The following is a 21,146-nucleotide window of genomic DNA, read 5'->3' on the forward strand; positions in this document are numbered from 1 at the left end:
TCATTGAATTGTCTTTTGTTTCTCCAATCTTCAGTTCCTCATGGGAGAGTTAATTAAAGTGAAGAGGGTCACAAATTTTGCTCCTCAGTGACATTAAGCAACGTCCCACCTAACTCAAGTATCCTCAGCAATAAAGACACTGCATAACAAAAAAAAATCCCTGCCCAGCCTGAGGTGTTAGATAGCTGAGTCTTCAGGTCAACAAAACTCTAAACCACATTTTTGAAGACAAAGAGTTTCAGTGCTGCAATAGAACTGCTTCAAACAGCACTTTGGTCTCTAGATCTGGCAAGCTAAACTCCATCTGGGATTGCCGCAAACATCTACTTCTTTCATAAGAATTTCAATAGAAGGAACATACACCAACAATGCAGTCCGTGCTGTTAGGGACTATTCTCAAACACAGGGTTTGAAATGGTGTTCTAGCAAAATGCTTTGCGAGAGCACAAATAGTAAGTCCTGAAATTGCTTTTTAATGTAGTTTATTCACCTTTTAGACTGTAAGATCCAAATAAGGACCTTATGATCCTCTAATGCCAAATAATTCAGTCCAAGTCTAAGCAGCTACATAAACTGGAGCAGGTGTACAGAAGGTGCACTCCATGCTTAAGAATACAAAGTATTAAAACTGAGAAGATGTTCTAGTTCCAGTGCGAAAAAAAAAAAAGCTTTTAAATTTACTAACCCAAACGCACTCAGGCACAGAGGCTATGAAAGTCGTGGAGCACTCTTAGAGTGACAGTACTTTCTCCCTTTGTCAAATTGCTACAAAGTCCTTTCTCATTTCACAAAGCAGAGTCAGGACTCCACTGTCAGAAAATCACTGCTGAAGAAGTCCAAATTGGGTTCTCTTTCTTCAAGCGGTTACAGGGACAAGTTCCATGTGATTTGCCACCTTCTTCTGTTAACACCAAGGAAGTCCTGAGCACCCTTAATGCTGTGAAAACAATCAACCTGTGGTAAGAGATCACATTGCTGGTGGAAGCATTAGCCATTTTCATACAGTTGGTCCTTACCAGAGATATGTATATCAGATTTCCTCTGATATAATAGCACCTGGTTTAGACTGGCCATCAGGAAGAAGCTACTTTCACACAGGAAAACTCATGTGGTGCCCAGTGCAGCAGTTGTCTCAGGAAAAAAAATCCAAAACCACCATCGGAGGAAGTTGTAATGATTCAGGCTTGGAATCTTGAGGATTAAACTTCAGCCTCACTTGAGAACTGAGGGAAAAACATTTTTCCTCCTCCCAGATTTGCTACAAATATCCATACCAGCATCAGGTCTGCTAGATATAAAACTGATGGAATGCTAGCTGGTCCATAAAGGGTTGCACCAAGTTATCTGTAGCAAAGTAAAAAACTAGCCCAAAGGTTATGGAGATTGGAAGAGCTGGTAAGGCCTTCTTAAAGATGGCAAGAAGCAGAAGTGTAAGGCACAGACCCTGAGGAGAAGAAAAAACCACAAAAAACATAGGGAGAAATTAGGGAACTCTTGACAAACCAAAGACCAAATATATATATATAAAAACATAAACATTAATCCCACAGAAATACAAGATACAGTTTATGCCTTCCTAAACTAAAGGCTTAAGTGACAGATGCACACAATGAAAATCACAGCTAAAGTCCTCATCAGTTTCCAGTCTGGCCACCCAATAAACAAAATCAAAACCAAAATGTAGCAGTTACAATTTTGTCTCTGATGAACAATACAAACTATCCCTATTATAATATTAGATGATACTTACAATTAATATGGCTACAAAACATGCTAAAGTTGTATTCCAGTCCCCACTTGCTGTTGCAGAGGCTTTGCCAACAAGGACACTGTAGAAAATGAAGTCTCCTAAACCTAGCTTTACTCCTCCTGCAAAGTGAATACATGGCAGCATTAAGTATCAGTTGACTAATCATACACATCAGTAATGGTCAGAGAATACAGATTTACATTAACTATTAACAAGAGTTGCTAATAAGATTTTATTTTCAAAATTAGTATCACTCCTGAATCAACTGATAAACTCCTGTGAAACAAGATGGCTTAGGAACACACTGCTCAATTAATTCATCCTATAACTAGAATTTTCCTATATTTCTAGTCTCCTGTACATATTAGTGGAATATATACAAACTCAGATATTTTTAATTATGTTTGTGAAGGGGTGTCCACTTTTGGTTATCTTGCCATATTCAGCAGAATATTGAAGTGCAATTCTTTTAAACTGGCTGAGGGAGGGGAAAAACAAATAAATCCCTTGCAGATGATGCAGATGATTTGCAGTTAGAAACCTATACACAGCAAGATATTCCACCGCCTTCCCAAGTTTCCTACAGAATTCTTACGAAGGTAAGAAGCACTTGTGTGTCATTACAGAGTGTATCACAGAGGCAAAACCTCAACATATTTGGTCCAAGATGTGAGGTTTAGGAAAATTCGTGAGTTAATGTCTTATTCTTTTAAATAGCAATTCCCACCTTAGCAACAACTCTGGAAGCACGATACTCAATTATTTATGCAAGCACTAAAGCAAAGATTTCCTGAACACCAGTTCCCTTTCTGCACTTTTAGCCCAAGATATTAAGTAAGAAAGGCCAGTATCAAGGGACCAACTGTTTTCATTTGGCCTATTGATTACTTTGTCACATGATTACAGTCCAGCCCAAAACTCCCTTTAGAGTTCCAAGAGAAATTTAAGAGCATTAAAACAGGTATAAGCCTGGTTGATCATTGAGGGGGGAAAAATAGCAAAAGAAAGAAGGGGAAAACATGGAAAAATGGCAACCCTACTCTCTTTCACCAGGCCTCCAATACATGGTCTAGAACCCTGCATTCATGAAAAGCTCTTCAGCACTAGAACGCCCTTAACTGCTGAAGCAGAACTCAGATGCTTGCTTTCAGCATAACAGAACAATAAGCAAAGGCAACTGCTAGGTAACTCCTTCCATGCGAGCAAGGCTTTCGAAATCTCTAATAAGCCACTCCAAACTTCTAGTAAGGTAATGCTGGCTGACGGGTCTGACTGGACCATATGCACACCTATCATTACCATTCATGGTAGGGATACAGGAAGGAGAAAATTATTAGCCAGGCCAGGCAAGAGTTTTAGTTATCCAGGTAACTAAAATAGCCTAATTGCTAAAATGTTATCATTTTTCGAAGCTTTAGAAATTAGAAAGGATTTGCAACACATTGAATTTGGAATTTTTTGAGACAAAGTAAATTCTAAAATTGTTCTTTGAGTAGAATTCTTTGTATTTTTAAACAGAGAAGCACCTGATAATCAGAGGAAGCAGTTGCACCTGCGAAATACGGCAGCACCACATGGGGAGACTAGCTTATTAGACAGGCAGACCCTAACTTATTTAGAACTTTTCAAATCTATCAGCAGTTTAAACTCCAACAAGTCTGGATTGACAAGTCTGTTAAAACAGGTGTCTGAGTATTGATGCTATGCACTCTCCAAAGGGACTGAACCTTAGCAAGATGCTGGAGAAAAATAAGCAAGCCCACGGTGTTAGCGTAGAAAACACATAATCACGGAATGATTATATGGGTGCTTTTATTGAAGAGCTCTGGGAGTCGGGGTACAGACCCAAATCTGACTCCGACATGGTTCTGAGATGGATACATTTTTATACTCTTCTCTTACATAACCATGGTATAGTCATATGTTAATCATTACTTTGCTATTGTTCTATTGATTTCATCCAAGCATGATTCGAGTTCTCTTTCATCCTTGTTATGCTTCACCCAAGCATGAGTTTCAGTCCCCCTTCCATCATTGTTGTATTTCACCCGAGCATGAGTTCGAACCCCCTTTTCCATGATGGTGGTATAATTATCTGTTATTTAGGGGGGTACGTACAGATAGGTACCCAGGTGTACTTGCACAGGTACACATAGACCTGCTAAGATAATAATCACTCTTCTCATTAAGACCTATTCTAGCTACCTTGCCACTAAGGCCTACTTTAGCTACCTTGCCACTGAGGCCTACTTCAGCTAGCTTGCCACTAAGGCCTACTTTAACTCCCATGATTTTTAGAAACATTTTATCCCATGTTATCAATGGCATTCTGAATTCATTTCAGTCTCCAATCAGGTTTTAAACATTGCTTTCTACAGAGTGGATTATGCTAGTTTAATCTTGAGGCCCTTGCTTTTACAGGGCCTAAAATCCAAAAGAGGTGTACACTGCATGAAAAAGACAGAAGCTACTGCCATTGACTGTATAATGATCAGAAAACAGTTTGTGATATTAAAGTTTTGAGTCTATCAAGCTGAAGAGTGATTTGGCCTATATTACTCAATCCTGCAGCAAAACGAAATGCTACCTAAAAGCAACACCATCTATTTCTATGAGGCACATCAGTATCAACCATGAGCAAGAGCATCTCTTCAGCTTGCTATTAGCTCACAGCATCCTGTATCTGTGCAGTCAGGACGACTAAGACTGACCATCTTCAGATTTGGTAAGTTTTTCAGACCCAGCACCCCATACTCACGCTCTTCAGGGTCTTCACTTGTTTGAGAGTTACTGGGTAGAGACTGAACCGCAGCACGTGATTCAGGTGTTGATTCAATGGGTCCTATTCTATTGTCCCTTTGTTGCTGCCATTCCTGACTGAAGCCACCATCATCTGCTTCCGCATCTTCATTCTGAGTCTGGCTTGCCGGAGCTCAAAGGAAGAAAGACATTTAAGACCTCCAAAAATGTGCTTTCTGAAACATGAAAATCTCTGCATATGTAAGATCACAGAAGAATGAGGGGAAAAAAAAGGGTATTCCATAATATTTAGCAACATCTAACACTGGCACACATAATCACAAGACATCCTCACTTAGGATTTTAATACTTATTTGAACAATTAGGAGTCAATATGCACTCTGCAGTCACAGCATATATACAGGTTGCAGTCCTAGTGCTCAGGAGTACTTCCACATAACAGAGCGGAAGTTCTGCAGTGATGTAACTGGAAGATCACAATTTAAGGAATAAACTCTCATCTAGTATTTCATTAGCTTCTTTAATCAACATTGACAGGTCAATTTTCCAGTAAAATCGAAAACATTACTGAAAGTTACATAAACGTAGATGCTTTCAAGCATGTCAAATTATCAAACTCTAACCTATTTTAATAGCACAAATAATGAACACACCCCGTATTTTTAAACACTAGCTGCATAGCCAACAGTGCTAGACACATTTCTGTTTAATACAAACATAAATGAGTTAGCATTATACTACATCATCCCAATCTGAGAAGCAAGCAACTGAGCTCAGTCAATAGCTGTCTATTGAAAGCCAATTCAAAACCAACATCCCAGATCCCAGAGAAAATTAATGTAAGAGCATTAACTGCACAATAAATAAGCAATTTTTGAAGTCTTGGCAGATTTGTCATTCCTAATTAGGCCTCTATGCTTCCACTCCTCTACAGCAACCAGGACACTTAAAAAACTAAGTATCCATAAATAAGTATTCTAACAAAGTGACAATTATGAAGGTTTGTCAAAGAAAAACTCACCTCGTTTATCATAAGTAGAGTTTTTTGACACTTTCCGTTGGGCTTCTGGATCTTCCTCAGCCATGTTCACTAGCCAAATCATTGTTGCTATGAAAATAAACCAAAACACAACAGCATAGCTAATCGTATCTTCAGACATATGCAATTCTGAGATAGTGTTAGCATCAATCCATTCTTTTCATTTTTGGAGGGGTTTTTTGATACAATTATCTTTTTCAACAGGCAATTTTACTCTCATTAAAAGCACAGTTATATCTGGAACACAGCCAATACCAGCTACAACACACTTTTACAGGATTTGGTGAATAAAGTTTTATTCCTACTAGATGTTGAAAAAAAATACCAACAGCTGTTGCCAGTGAAATGGCTTCTATATATGAGGCTCACCCTGAAAATCTGAATATACAATTTCTTTACTTATTTTTCAATAATCAGTTCTTTTACCTGCAGGTAAAAAGGTTTATAACACTGGTACTGAGTTACGTCAATTCAGAGGTTATATCAGCCTCAAAGTTAATTATTCTCTGCCTCCACCATCATAAAGAATTCTCCAATCTGGAGGCAACATAATGTTGCCACACTTAAATGGTGCATTTTAATTAAAGTTTGTGGTTTCTCAGCATTAACCTCTCCTCTCACAAAAAAGGATAACAGGCAACTATGTGCAGTATCAGTAAAACATAGCAAGAGTGGGAGATAAACAAAACCCTCCCTTTCCTCCACTGTAAGCTTGCCCCTTAGAAGTAGCCAGGCTACAGCATGATTCCTGCTTCCAAATACAGGCCTGTCTTGAGCACAGTAGCATAATCACTTACGATTAGCCTATTTCACTGTTTGACCATATGATTATGATTAGCAATATGGAACTTCAGAAACAGTGGAATTTATGCACTAATTGATACACAGGTCATAAGATCAAGTTTAATTCAGTAGGTTATTTTTCACAACTGCAGGGAGAAACAACAGATCAAAAAAGACAAGCCCTGGAGAAAACAGTCCCATAAAGTCATCTGTTCTTAGCAATTTTTCACATTCTTTTTAGTAAGACAGGTTATTTAAACACTGAAAGCTGATAAATATTTTCTGAGAACAAGTACTCCCTTTGAATAGGCTTAATTCACAGCCTAATGACATCCTTCTTTGTCTAAAACAAGGTCTGTTACCATTCTTCCTGTTTGCAACAAAACATGCTAGTTTTAATCTTGAAACATCTTAGCCAAGATGATGTTCAACATTTTTGAGTCAACAGTGAAGGGAAAACTGTGGCCCAAATGAATAGACCAAGAATTCCAGCTGAAAAGCATTGTATTAAAACACAGAAAAATGAGAAAATCACTTCAGCTGAGTGGGTGATTGCAAGTTTAAAAAAAGAAAACAAAATGTACTTACAGGAGTAAATAAGTGCTGGAAACAGAGTTTCATTTCTCTCTTGAGCTGTTTCAACTAGCATACGAAGAGGACCTTTAGGACACAGGACAGCAACCAAATCTGAAAGGAAGAGTAAACAGATCTTACATCACTGCAGAAATACTTAAAAGAAGTTTTTTTCTGCAACACTTGCAGAGGCTTGTAATAAGAGAAAAAGCACCTTGAACACAGACTTCCAGGACAGCCACTGGCCAACTCAGTATCCAACAGGAATACTTTTTAATATTCTCAGTTATACAACCTATTTTACATATTACTGTGACATGTATACAAATTTTAAGATACAATATTCCTCACTTAAGATATTATGCAACTGCAAACGTATCTGTGTCTACCTGTTGACCTGCAAGTAATTCAAAAAAGGTACTATTCAATTAACATCTTGGAAATACCCAAGTTTGCCTTCTATTACCCAAGTTTTTATAACCTAAGTTTAATGCTAAAACAGATTTTAAGATAACAGGTGAGGTTTACATGTAGGCATATTTGGACAGAGTTCTAACACTGCTACTCCTTTTTGCAGCTGTCCACTCACCATATGTCTTTAAATTAATTTGAAACTAATACTGACACTGAAAGGAACAACTTACTTGTCAGGAGTTGAGTGTTGCACAGAGCAGGTCTTCTACACCTGAGCTACCTGCCCTAGCAACACTGCTGGTCCTAGCAAGTGAAAAATGCTTAGTGTGGAGTCACAGGCTTTGAAATTTACATCCCCTTTTCTCTAAACAAATTGACCTCAACAGTAATTTCGTTTTGCTGTCACTGAATAAAGGCTGAATACCTGGAATACTCAGATTTGTTCCAGTCATATGAAGGGTGCAAGTGGGGATGGGAAGGTTTTCTTAATGTGCCTTATGGTCCATGAGCACAAGCACATATGACAACTTTCCTCCCTCTGAAGAAAGAGAACACTTAAGGAGAACACTGACCTACCAGAGTTAATCAAATCTTATTAACCTCTGCACTTCAAACTGGACCGATTCTCAGTCTTTACCATAATCAGCCACTTTGAGAGTATACATTCATCACACTTCCACGCTTCCGAAAGAAATAAAATTATGAGCACATCTTCATGCAGCTGTAACGTTTTAATTATGTCTAAGTAACTGAATTTTAGTCTTGCCTGGGAATTAAAACAATATTTGGGATACAGTGATCTTCTTACCAAAAGTGTCCAATGCCCCCTAAAGCTTTATGAGAAAACTACATCCAGGTTTCTCTCAGCTATCATTCTGAAAAAGCATAGTATGCAATAACTCAAGCAAATTTTCTTTTATTTAAAAAAATAGAAAGAAAAAACCCAGGGAAACAGATCTCACAACTATATCCTTCTAAATGTAAAATGACTTCGAGCAATGCAAAGCGCCATTAATCCTTCCTTGCTTCCTTCTCGTAACCAGGCATGGATCAGCTTGTTGTTTCTATGTCCACAAATTTGAGCAATTCAGACAATTCGGAGGTTGGGGAGATCTGTATTTGTATGGGACTGTACCCGAACACCAAGCTCCTAAATTCTGAACATAGAGTAGTTTCCAAGGATTCTTGGGGAAAATGAAAAGCCAAAAGTTCTCCACCTTTATAAAAGAGGTCAAAATAACAACACCGGTCTTTCACCTCCTCCTCTCCTGAATTACTTCAATTCTCGTCCCCAAAGAATCTCGAGTCCAGGAAACATGAAAGAGGATGGCATCACACCATTACACAAAGCACTCAACTGCAGCAAACTGATCTCAGTTTAGATCATGATCTCATTTCTGAAGTTTGTAATCACCTTATCCATTACTTTGGACAATACACACACATTTTTTCTTCTTTTAAGGTCTAGTCAGACAAGTGGAAAAGAAATTCCCACCATGGTACCTGTTACTATGCCTTGCCCCAAAACTTACCATACACTGAAATGACAGCCAGGATAAGCCATGCAGTCCATTCAGGAAGGTACTTAATGAACACCAAGGCCATGAGAGCACTTATCATAATGAGATATGCCTGCTGAAGCCGAAGGGGACCCTTCCAGTGAATACAAATCATTCCCACAACACCAAAGTTCCAGATCATGAGTGCCACTGTAATGTAGTCCATGGCAACGTTATAAGTCTTGAAAACCTCACTAAAAAAAGAAAAAGGGAAATAATATGGACTGCATTTACTTAAAACAATGGAAACAAGTGACAGATGCAAATCATGCAAACTTCACAATATTTGTAAAAAATATTTCATATTCAATGTAGTGGCACAAATGCAAAATTCTTTCTCCAATTAGTACTTAACTATTCTTCACAACGGGGATAATTGTGCCAAGTGTTTGCTTCACATCAACTTCCACTTCTTTGAAAATTTTCCTTAATGTTCTATTTCCTTTGCAATCAAAGCAGAAATACTGCAAAATCAGTCGTTTTGATTGTGATCATAATTTTTAAAAATCAGAATAATCAGAACTTGTGACATTATAATGCATCTCTAAAGGCCTGCAAACAGATCTCTCCTTGCGTGCTGGCTGTGGAATGCTTTGCTAAATTCAATGTAAGATGTAGTTATTCTATTTCATTCTTTACCACAAACACTGAAGTAAAAACCTTTATTTTTGGATGAACCATGTCACTGTCACACCAAATACTGTAAGCTAATTAAGACCCTCAATAAATAAAACCAAAAAAGAGAAATATGTTGTCATCAAGTCACAGGTGATTTCAGCTGACCTAGGGAAGAAAAGGTTGTGATGGCTTTCTGCAGATTCTGCTGCTACTGACTCATCAAGCCACTAATCTTGGAATTTGCATAATGCTTTCCTCCAGGAAATTTGTCCTCTGTAGCTGTCAGTTGACCTTTATGATGCACAGTGTTAACAAGATGTCCCCTACTGTCATCATTTGTAATCAGTCTACAAACTCCCTCCTCACTCACTTGAACCTCTGCAAAAGGAAGCCAGCACTGCTGTGAGGCAGCAGGGACAGATGAAGGAACTGCCTTGCATTTCAAAAGTAATTGTTAAGGTTAGAGAAACTACTGACCGAAAAAGGCATCACAGATCACTTTGAGCAAAAATCAGTGACTGCAGGAACACTATTTTCTCCCCCCAGGGACCAAATTAAATAAGCTTCTTCAAGAAGAAGCATATTTGTCATGAAGTGGTACAAAAATATACAGGGTATAATAATTTCAGGGCATAACTCTTAATTACAAACCCTGATTGGGTTATTCCTTTTAGACAATACGAGTATTATGGACAACTTTTGTGGATGCTTGTGAAATGCTGGTGCCTGAACAATAGGCCCAAGCCAGAGTGGACTTATAGATGAATCCTGTATTCCTTGTGAACAGTGCTTCTTTGTGTTAGTTAATTAGACCACTTAATGTAGAACATAGATGCAGATAACCTTTGCCTAGGCTATATACCTGTCATGGGCCATGCTGCCCGGAAGATATCTTAGAGATGACCCTTGTATAGGCTATATATCTGCCCAAGGCCATGGTGCCTTCTGCAAAATATCTTATAGATAAGTTGGGTACTGGTTATAGAATTGTCCAAGAAGTATTGCCAAGGTCATGCCCTGTCTGTAATACATCTTAGGAAACTCCACCACCCGTGTCCTGGGCTCTGGCCAAGCCCCGGCCTCGGTTGGTTGGAGGGGAGAACCACCAGGTGTTATCTGCACAAATGATAAGAAACTGCAAGTTATTTTTTGCTTGCTAATTTGGCCTATAAAAGCTGGACGCCTTGCAGTGACTCTGGACATGTCACCTATGGGTGGACACACTGTGTAGGACTTCCCAATTGCCAAGAAAGGCTCTCCAAATCCTTGCTGCAACCAGGGTCTCCCCAGCAATTGCTGGTCTGCGTGATGATAAAGTATTAGGGCAACTGGTGATGGATCTTTCTTAATCACTATTCTTTCCTGTATGTAGTAATGATTAGGTGCATTACCTTGCTTATTGTCTTTATTGTTTGTGCTGTTTGCATTAGAGTTTTCTTAACTAACCTTATATGTAAATATATTATTCATTTTTCTATTATCTTAAAACACCACTAGTAAAATAGCCCTATTCTTTTCGTTGACATCTGGATCATTTTTGTTGCCCCCATCAATTGGTAGAACATGCCTGCACAAAGGCATGCTTCCAAATTTGAAAGGAATAGCACTGAGTATATTCTGGCGAGATAGTAGATTCTTTTCAGCTGACTCCCATCCACCACTCCATGCAAACAGCCTTTGCATCTACAGCCCACCATCAAAGCCATGATGTAAACAACTGCCCTTGAGTCATATGGCTATGAAAAATTAAGTTATCAGAAGAGAAGCCAACAGAATAAACTACTTGTGCAACAGACCTTATTCTGGTGATGCATGTGATGGACAGCTTTAGTACAGTATCAGATGCACTATAAACCCATAAATCTTTCTCCTTTATGGGTACTCATCTATATAAAACTAAAAATTTTATGGCAATAGCTAAGTCACTACCATTTGTCTTAGGATTCAAGGCCTAATTCTAAAATAAATACATTCAAAAAGTAATTCATGAAAAATAGCATATTGATGTGTTAGTCCACTTACCCCAGGTAGATGAATGAGAAAAAGAAGAGTAGCAAAAGAGAGGAAATGATAAGCCAGCCATGGATCACCTGGAAAAAAGTTAATAATACAAACATGTTTAGACTTGTTAAAGTTAATATCTATTAAAAAAGCTTTTAAAGTTATTTTTCCTTTTGAATAAAGCAAGAAAAGGATTTAATAAATATATCTCTCTGGTTGTTTTTAAATTCATATTTAGTCTATACATATTATTGTATTTCTACTTACACTTAAAAATTTTAAGTGCTTTGGGGTCTTTACCTCTATTTAAAACTACTGTCGCAAATTTTTAGACCATTTTGGTAACAGTGGCACCAGAACATAGCAGAAGTATCCAGCATTAACAGGCAGACAGAAAACATGATTCATTTCTGTTCTGCTCTGATTCCAAATCAGAGTACAGTTATAGAATGAAATGCTGGAACCCAGAAAAGCCTTCAGTGCTTATCTGTTGGAATGCCAACAATGAATGACTATATAAGAATTTCTATATTCTCATCTGTAGACATAATCCCTAACTCTGATATGAGAGCAGAGATACATGCCCAACAATTTAATGAAAACCGTTTCAGGGTACTAAACTGCACTCTGCAGGGACACACAGAGACTTACACCTGCAAAGGACAGGCACTCAGACTTTGCACTGACCAAAGTGCACACCACTCTGGTGTATTACTGTGCAAAACTAAAAATTTAGATTAAGAGCCCTGTAACTTCAGTAATCTCTGAATTGAGAATGAACATGTATTTGTCAAAGTTCCAGCACAGAATCTTATGTATAAAACCTGACCCAGCATTGCAAGTCGATAACCAGTCAGAAGCAATAATCTAGAAATTAAAGCTGCGTAAGAAATCCTACTTTGAACAGACATGCTCAGTGGAAAATTAACTGGTTAAATTAGCTATATATGTATACCAGATCAAAGTATTCAGAAACTGTTAAAAATTGTGTTATCTATGTCATTTCTTCTTAAAGATTTGTAGTAGAACACATCTTACATTACAGTTTTTAAAGTATTTGCGAGATTTAATTGAAATGTAAAGTCCACATGCACACAGACTAAAGAAATCACATAAATGCCAACTTAGGTTTCTCATTTACTATAGCATTTTTCAGATCACTGGCCTCTTTTCATACAAGCAATTTTTCCGAAGTATTTCTTGGAAGTTTTGGTCAGTGTTTTCCTAGCAGGATACCATGACAGGTTTGCTGCCTTCTCATTAAAGAACTTTCATTCTTCATTTGACAACAACTTCAACACTAATTGATTGCTGGTACAGATTTGACACTGCCTGCTAGAACTTGAATAAAAACCAAGGATGGACTGCAGAATGCAGAGAATTAAAGTGAGCTACAGCAGTTAGACTTTGGTTAGGCAAACTAAAACTCTGCAAAGAATGCAGAGAATAATAAAATAAAAAGTAAATCAAATACAATCCCCTTTGAAGATACTGTTTCTGGTTAAATTTAGGAGCTATAATCAGGTCGTGCTTAACTTACCATGTACAGGACAAACATAGGAAACTAACAGCAGTGAAGCTGAAGAAGCATTTCCTTTCTTCAAAGGAGTTTTCAGATAATCTCGTGAAGATAAGCAAATTGTCACTACTGGATGGAGGCCTAATGTTCTGTCATTATAAATTCAATTCCCCATATTTTAGACTACATTCTACATATAGAATTGCATGTAAAATAGAATTCAATGTGCACATGCACAAATGCTACATTTTATAGCATGCTGATATAGCAGCACAGCAATACTCTGTTAGCAAATCTAAAAATAAGTTAATTATTTATTGTAATTAGCATAAACTATAACTACAGGAAAATTTCTGCTGTCTAATCATTCTGATTTTTTAGTAGAGCAATTATTTTTGTAAGGATAATATGCTGTGTTTTGAAAGGTCAAGAGGGAAGCCAGAAATGTGAAAAACTTAGTAAAAACTAGCTGATGCCTTCAGCAACTGAGGAGAACCAACTGGCTACTAAGGAACCTAGCTAAAGAACATCAGTTGACTTCATTAGAATGGAGAGAATTGGCAGCTTAACAAGAAAACTTTGTCAGTTCAGATTTAACACCACACTGTGATAAAAGAGAAGGTCCAAACTTCAAAAATTACTATTGCGAGATGTATGCAGATCCAGGCAAAAATAATTTCCCCAGACACTCCACAGATACTTTGTAAAGTGATTTCACCCACAGACACGAAGACCAAAACCATTTTTCTCTCTTGGAAACAAAATGAAGTGGAGCAAAGCTTTGAACCCCACTGCCTGCTTTACCTCAATGAAACAGATTCAAGGTTCTGGCTGCACACTGGGAAGTTTTATTAGGCCAAGCCTTGTCCAATGGGTCACTAAGGCCAAAACAAACCATGAATTTTCAAGGACAATTTAGTTATGCTAAGTCTGGACTTGCCTAAATTACATATAATTTGCACAAAAGAGTCTCTGTGTTTGCTGTAAGAATACCACCAGGTGTGTACAGCCATGCACACATCACACTGCTGCAAGGCATCCATACTGAGAGCAGGGTGGGAAGAAGGAAGCCCTCAAACAGCCCCTGAAGAGATTTTGAATTGTAGGACCAAGTCTGTCCTCGGTATTTCTTGACCACAGGAAGATTTCAGTGCATGGGCATTTCAGAAGAATCAAAAGCAATGTCACCCTAATTCTAACAGATAAAACAGATGGCAGTGTTAGCACTGGGCCTTTGCCCTGCTTTCTGTCAAAGGAACAGAAGCCACAAATTGCAATAGTGAATTGAATCACCACTTCTGCTACTTTTGCTCACTCATCCTTGACAACCCTTAGTTTTCTTCCATTCTCAGTAATTTGTACTAATAACTAAAACTAGCACAACTACTTACCTTGTAGCATCTGTATTTGTAAAGCACAACCAGGAGTATGGTCATGACAATGATGACGCTGATCATGATAGCCGCATTGAGAATTGAATTCAGGGCTCTCTGTCCTACTGTCTCTGTCTCTTCTGTGAAAGGAGTGTAGATGCTACAACAATAAAGAGTCAACTGAAATGACACTGAATGCACAGAGGTTTCTGATAGTTGAGGCCAACATCAAACAATATCGCAGTAATCTTTCAATTCAGAGCTGTAAAAGCAACAGATATCTTCTATGGAGGCGAAATTTAAAGGTGGCAGAGTACCGTATTAGGCAAATTCTAATTTAAAAAAACCCAAAGCCTTTAGAAGACTTGCCTTTCCTATAATCTTAGATTACTACTGTTTTCTGCTCTGTAAAGCAAACAAAGCCCAGAACTCCACACTGCAGGACGGAGCTACTCCCACGCCACGTGTCATTCCCATTCTCCCATGCCATCACCCCTACAGGGGAGTCACCGCAGAGGAGTCACCGTGGAGAGCTCCCCACGGATTTCAACAAAACAAAAAGGGCTCAACTCGCTCTTTCTTAATGAAATACAAACTCCTGGGGCAACTACGTCAGTGTGGGGAGGGAAGGGGAGGCAGGCAGAAAACACTTGTCATAGATCAAATCTCAAAAAATTTGATTAACCACTTTTAAAGTGAAAAAGAACTTTGTGTTTTATTGAAACATTTTACGACATGCCTCTATTACACAAACATTTCAAAGCCAAACACACTTAGAATCATTTTGTCTAAACCTTTTGATAGTGGAGCATTTACACTGATTTGCTACAGGTTCTGACAGGCTCAGTGTTCTTCCTTTGTCTCCCTTCTCTCAAATCAGCTTTCACTGAAATTGCTTTTTTTCTTGGCAAGATTCATGTTTTACCAAAAATCCCCCAAAAATATACATAAAGATCTGTCAGGAAAGTTTCTGTAACTGCAACAGAAGTGAACTTCATAAAGCTATACTCCCCTTGCATTTGAATTTCCTTATCAAACAGCATGGGCAAACCAGAACTTGGCATACATGCAACCTCATTTAAATGAGTAGTTTTGTTCCTTTTCCACAACTTTTGTATTCTAGCAGAGTACAACTGAAATGGCTTTGGCTCAAGATTGAGTTTATTTTATAAATACTACAGGGCACGATGAAGTATTAAAATGAGGACTAGAATTTGTATCAAGGAGTAACAACCAAGATATTATTCCCACTGGTCACCAGACAGACAACAGATGTCAATAGTACCACAAATAAGAGTCTGGTTTCTGGAAGGAATAAAACAAAACTATCTTTGGGCTGGAGAAGGGGAAAAGGGAAGCAAGAGGGAGTTCACTGCTTGAATTACACTACAGAAGAAATGGAGATTAAAGACAATTGTGTAAGTGAGTCCATTGAAAAGATGGGGGAAAAAATAATACATACAGCTGTCCATCCTTGCGTGTATAAAAGCTGACAGACTTGATAGTTGCAACAACGACCACCATGCAAAGCGTGACAGGTACAAACAACATAATCACATGTTTTGCCCCATATTTCAGTGTCAGCTCTTCATCTTCTTCTTCATCTTGCTCCACCACTTGCTGAATGTTGTTTTGTGGCTGCCCATTTGTCTCAGACTCAGGATTATCATTTCTTCTGCGTTCAGTATTATCATGGCGACGTCTTTCACTGTTGTCATTCTGCAATACACAAAACCCAGTTACCTCAGCAACTCTCCACAATCATATTCTTGTACACTAAGATAAAGATGACCTTGAGGAGGAAAGATGTAAAGTAATATTTACTGTCAAGAACACTTGCTCCAGCAAGGACTTAAACCAACCATAATTACTTGCATCACATAGTTATCAACAGAATGGGAGCACAGGGTTATGCCTGAAACATTTACATTAAAAACACCAACAATTAAGAGTAGGCTGGTTGCATCTAACAGCCTATGTCACCTTTCCTTTAAACAGAATATCAAAAGCTGAATAAGGACAGACAGCTTTTCCCCTTGGTTCCAACTACAGTTAATAGAAGGTTGCATGACAGTAGAATGCTCACAGCTTGACAAGAATTAACTCTCTCTGTTCCTAAGAATAATGCCAAACAGGCATTTATGATCGCCTCTCCATGAAAATTGCAAGAAAATGTCTATTTTCTTTACTATGTTACTCCCACTACCATACACTAAGTAGAATACATACTGAAATGAAGTTTCATGAGGTATTGTGCTCCCATATTTTTAGCAAGAATGACACAGAAACGGTAATCAAAACCGGGTAATTCTCAGTCTTTACACTGAAATTTGATCCCAAAGTTTTAGTGTGATGAGCTAAGAGCACAGACTGTTTCTCTCCTTTCCCAAGGATACTACTGCCACATCCTTTCACTGACATTGAAGAAATTCCACCACTCTTGTCAACAAATATGAAAGAGCCTCCTACCTCTCCTAAACATGAAACATCAAGGGTATAATTCAAACACAAAGACAATGGCAAACTTTCAATGGAAGCAAAAGCACAAACTAGGAACCTACAAGTAAATGATCAGGCCTGCACTCCTCCTGGTGTCACAAATCTATTGCACCCTCTTCAAGAGGCCCCACGAGCAGGGGGCATTCATATGTTATATGTTGTGTGCACATACAGAGAACACAACAGGAGAGTGAGTTCACCTGCTCTGGACTCCAAAGAAACAAAACCATTTTACGTTCACCACACACTCTGAACAAGCACTACAGTGAAACAGTTTATACAGACGACTTGGCTTTTTAGTGTATTACCATGCCTAAAGACAATGCTGTGCTGTTCAAACTCAAGAGGTTTAATGTAAGAGATAAAACACAAAGATTTTTGATTCCTTACAAAATGAATCTCATTTCTTCAGAGTTACTTCATTTAAAACAGTTCTGCTTGAGTAAGTGCACTCAAGCAGCGTTAGATTAAAATGTACAATAAACTGAAGGAAGATACCCTTTGTAATACCTTTAAAATACTACTGAGTTTCAGTAAAATTGATCTAGACATAAGATAGGGCATGGAAAATAACTGAATGAATTTATCCTTAAGTATTCCTACTCAGGTATTTTTTTTCCTTAAACATGCAATGTTAAAGTCCAATTATCTGCTCTCAGTAGCATTTCCAAACAGAGCTGCTGACTTGTAGCTCATTAATTCATTACAGTTTTTCAATAAATCAGCAGCAGTTTTGGAGAATCTTTATAGAGATTTTTCCCAGTCCCACCCTCAGAAAAGATAAGATGTTAAGTATACACTCAGGAACTCATAGTGGGGTTTTTAAGCACTTAAGTGATTAAGGAGGACAAGTCACTGGACTTTGGACTGTAAATACTGACACTGCTAAAACCCTGGTTGAAGCTTTACAACTTCCTCAACTCCTGAAAAATTTGCTATTACAAAACAGTACGAAGCAACAGTACACACCAAACACTTGGCCTATTTACTCCTTTTTGTGGCATCCTCAGGATCAAGCTCAGCAGAGTTTCAACACCTGTCTAAGAACAATTGTTTAATTTTCACAAAGGAAAGAGAATATAAGAGGAGAAAAAAGCAAACTAAAATTGCCTAAACTAAACAATTAAAACTAGGAGGCAACCAAATTTTTAGAGCTAAGGTTTTAACCTTAATTTGAATTTAGTATCACAAACTTAAAATACATCCTGAAAAAGATCTTGGGTTCAATATTGTTACTTACTACATCAAAGATCACTTGGCATTTTACGTAAAGTCCTCACATACAATTACTGAAAGTCAGATAGAAATGGGAAGATGGGAGAATGCAAATAAAAAGATCATATTTAATTATTCTGAAATGCTGGCTGCAACTGAACCTCTTTCTGTACAGATTACAGCTGGAATGTAACATTTTCACTTTGATAGTAAAACACTCCATTTCTCTCAGTCTACAACAAGACAATAAACTTAACTGTCTAAATAAAATGCCTAAGATGATCATAAGTAACACTACATTGGAGATGAACAGAGCCTTCGAACACTGCACAAGTAAAGCAGACCTAGTATTTAGGTTCCTACACACTTGCAGAATGCATTGCTCTTTCTCTGAAGTAAAAGCAGTCTTGCATGAGGGAGCACTTACCCCTAGCTTTGGAACATAGAGTAAGTAAAATAAAAATCTACAGCTCTGCAAAGCAAACACAAAAGCAGCCAAAGGAAAAGCCTCATTAACTAGCACACCACTACACAGAACCTGCAAAATCAAACACAAAGAAAAACTGAAGAAATTAGACCAATATGTGCCATTGTACTCCCTTCACTAGTTAGGAACAAAAACGCAATCACAAAATGCCTTTAAATTCTAAAACACATTGCATGAAAACCAGATCAGCATCAAGAGTTATACAAGTTATTCTCTCATTTGTGGTTAAAGCTAGAAAAAAAGTCCTTTCAGGCTACTAAAGTGTAGCTAAACGTGACATGCGCGTGCCCCACTGCTTAAAAGAACAAAGTGCACTCATTTCCTACCTGATGAGTATTAAACAGAGCAGAGGCCATGGACTCTTGCTGAAGTGGAAGCAAAGGAACAGATTCTTCACTGTCCTCAGACATAGTTAAAAGTGAAAATTCTGAAGCTAAAAAGTCAGTAACACCTGTTGTAACACCGTAAGCAAATGTAAGTTACTAACTACGCGCTTTCAGGTGAATAAACAATAGCAAAAGCAAATGATAGTGGTTTTTCTTTTCCTATCGGGAAAATAGTTAATAGCAAACCCAGAGCAATGCCCCTGAACCAAGAGATAAAAACCTAGCATATTTGATAAGAAGTTTTAAGTTATTAAATCCAGATTTATGCATCAGGAGCAGACCACCTTGCCTGACAATGGGCATAGAACTTCATCAGTTCCCACATATACCACTGATGTTTAGAGGTCATCATACAGTGACAGATATTGAAGACTGGGCTGAACTCTTGGGGTGTGACTAGAAGAGATTGCAAATTATAACACTTAGTGATTTCACATGCTGACTGTTAGCCACAGAAGCTACATATACTTAAGCAGGAAAGGATTTTTGTATGTATGTACAAACACAAAGCAGATGTGTATAGGAGAGAAAAATCATTACAGTAAGTATCAAAACTACAGAGTTACTTAAACATGGAAAGAAAAAGCACAAGTAGCAGTTACTCATCAGTACAGTCTGTTAGTAAGAAGAAAACAGAACCATCTGCACCCCATTGCTGGTAAGGAGCATCACCAAGTTATCTGTAAGGATAGTGAGCACACAGCTTATCACTGAGCTCTGCCTCTTCAATCTGGCAGAAGTGTTCAATAAAAATTAGTCTCTCACTTGTCCAAGAGGAAAAGAACCTTTTATCATTCTCTCTTAAGTAAAAGCAGAGAGGATGCAGCAGGAAAGCTCCCACTTTTCTGTTTATATTAGCAGTTTCTATAAACAGTAAGCTCTTAAGTCAAATTGACTTCTTAATTTAAAAATAATTTTTCAAATGTTTTATATTTCTACTGATATAGCAGGATGCTGATCTGAGATTAAGACAAGGATTTTTCAAAATTCTACTTAAAGTGCTGAATTGTATAGAAGAGTGAGAGAAGGGATCAAAGCATTCTCTTGACTTACTGCCATAAACATGGCTGCAAGTGGCCCAGCCTCATGAGAACATTTCTGTGTCACAAGGAAACCTGATATTCAAGGGTTATAGCAGGAACAAAGAACAGAGCATGACAAATCCAAGAGCCTGAGCACCACGCCCATGTAGATCATCTAAGCCTGGTTTTACCAAAACACATACAGTACAACGAGTATAGTTTTAGCAACAAGTATGTGCTTAGGTCTTTCAAAGATATCATATGAAACTTCATGGTTTTGAGTTCCCCCTCCCCCATCTGAGAGCACTTTGACAATTATTTACAAGACAAGACAGAGTTGTTCTTCCTGCATAGGAACAGTCCTTCAGCAATAGCAACAACAAAACCCACACTCAAGCTCTGCCTAGACTAAAATTAACAACATGACTGAGATACCTGTGAACAAAGCAGACCACAGCCAGGCTAGACCAAGAGAGCTCACTACATCCTGTGAAGGTTAATGTTTGACACCAGAGTGTCCCACCCCATTCTCTTATTTTTCTTGAGGGCTTGGTTGCTCCAACACCACTTTAAACTGGGGGAAGTCTTACTGTACATAAAAATGAGTTTAGAACACCAGATATTTTGCAGTATACTTCTTTCAGCACTCTTTATCACCACAACGCTTCACATAGGTAAAATTATTCCCAACAAATTACGCATCCTGATTTACTGCTAGCAGGTAACAGAATTGTTTGTTACATACGGTGTTGCTGAGGTGGGTATCAGGGAAGTTTTCTGTCAGCTGCCCATGCTGAAACTGGGGTAAATGCGCAGACAGTTCTGTCATTGGGGCAGACCTCTGGAAATCACTTATTGCTACACAAAATGGATCTTTCCTCTTGAGATGCTGAAAGAAAAAAGACGTGTAAAAAACATTTGTTCTTAACATGACCAGGTTCTCCCTCCCCTCTCCATCTCGATTTTTAGAGCCAACACAGACCAAAGACAACCATCTTCCATCTAACCACGATACCAAACTGTATCACATCTACTAAGAGGTTATAATAGGGATTTTCCAGCACAAAAATAAGAGCTTCTAAGAGTTATCAAATGAGTTCATCACCCACAGAACTCAGCCAGCAACAACTAACCACTCAAAGCAGTTC

General features: G+C 38.1%; 1 protein-coding gene across 2 annotated transcripts; it reads right to left on the reverse strand.

Annotated features, from left to right (window-relative positions):
• Positions 1 to 784: 784 nt before the first annotated feature.
• PSEN1 (presenilin 1) lies at positions 785 to 20,888 on the reverse strand. Of its 2 annotated transcripts, XM_009079263.1 has the most exons (11): positions 20,744 to 20,888; positions 18,917 to 18,955; positions 15,852 to 16,108; positions 14,408 to 14,549; positions 11,519 to 11,586; positions 8,852 to 9,072; positions 6,921 to 7,019; positions 5,532 to 5,618; positions 4,509 to 4,682; positions 1,751 to 1,869; positions 785 to 1,444 (listed from the first exon to the last, which is right to left on the reverse strand). In XM_009079263.1, the coding sequence occupies exons 1-11, from the start codon at positions 20,825 to 20,827 to the stop codon at positions 1,289 to 1,291; spliced, it is 1,446 nt and encodes a 481-aa protein (XP_009077511.1). In that variant the 5' UTR covers positions 20,828 to 20,888; the 3' UTR covers positions 785 to 1,288. The 2 variants fall into 2 exon arrangements, with proteins under 2 accessions (XP_009077511.1, XP_009077518.1); XM_009079270.1 differs by lacking the exon at positions 18,917 to 18,955.
• Between the last annotated feature and the right edge of the window lie 258 nt (positions 20,889 to 21,146).

This window comes from Acanthisitta chloris, unplaced genomic scaffold (genome assembly GCF_000695815.1).
Source record: "Acanthisitta chloris isolate BGI_N310 unplaced genomic scaffold, ASM69581v1 scaffold45400, whole genome shotgun sequence".
Classification (NCBI taxonomy): domain Eukaryota; kingdom Metazoa; phylum Chordata; class Aves; order Passeriformes; family Acanthisittidae; genus Acanthisitta; species Acanthisitta chloris.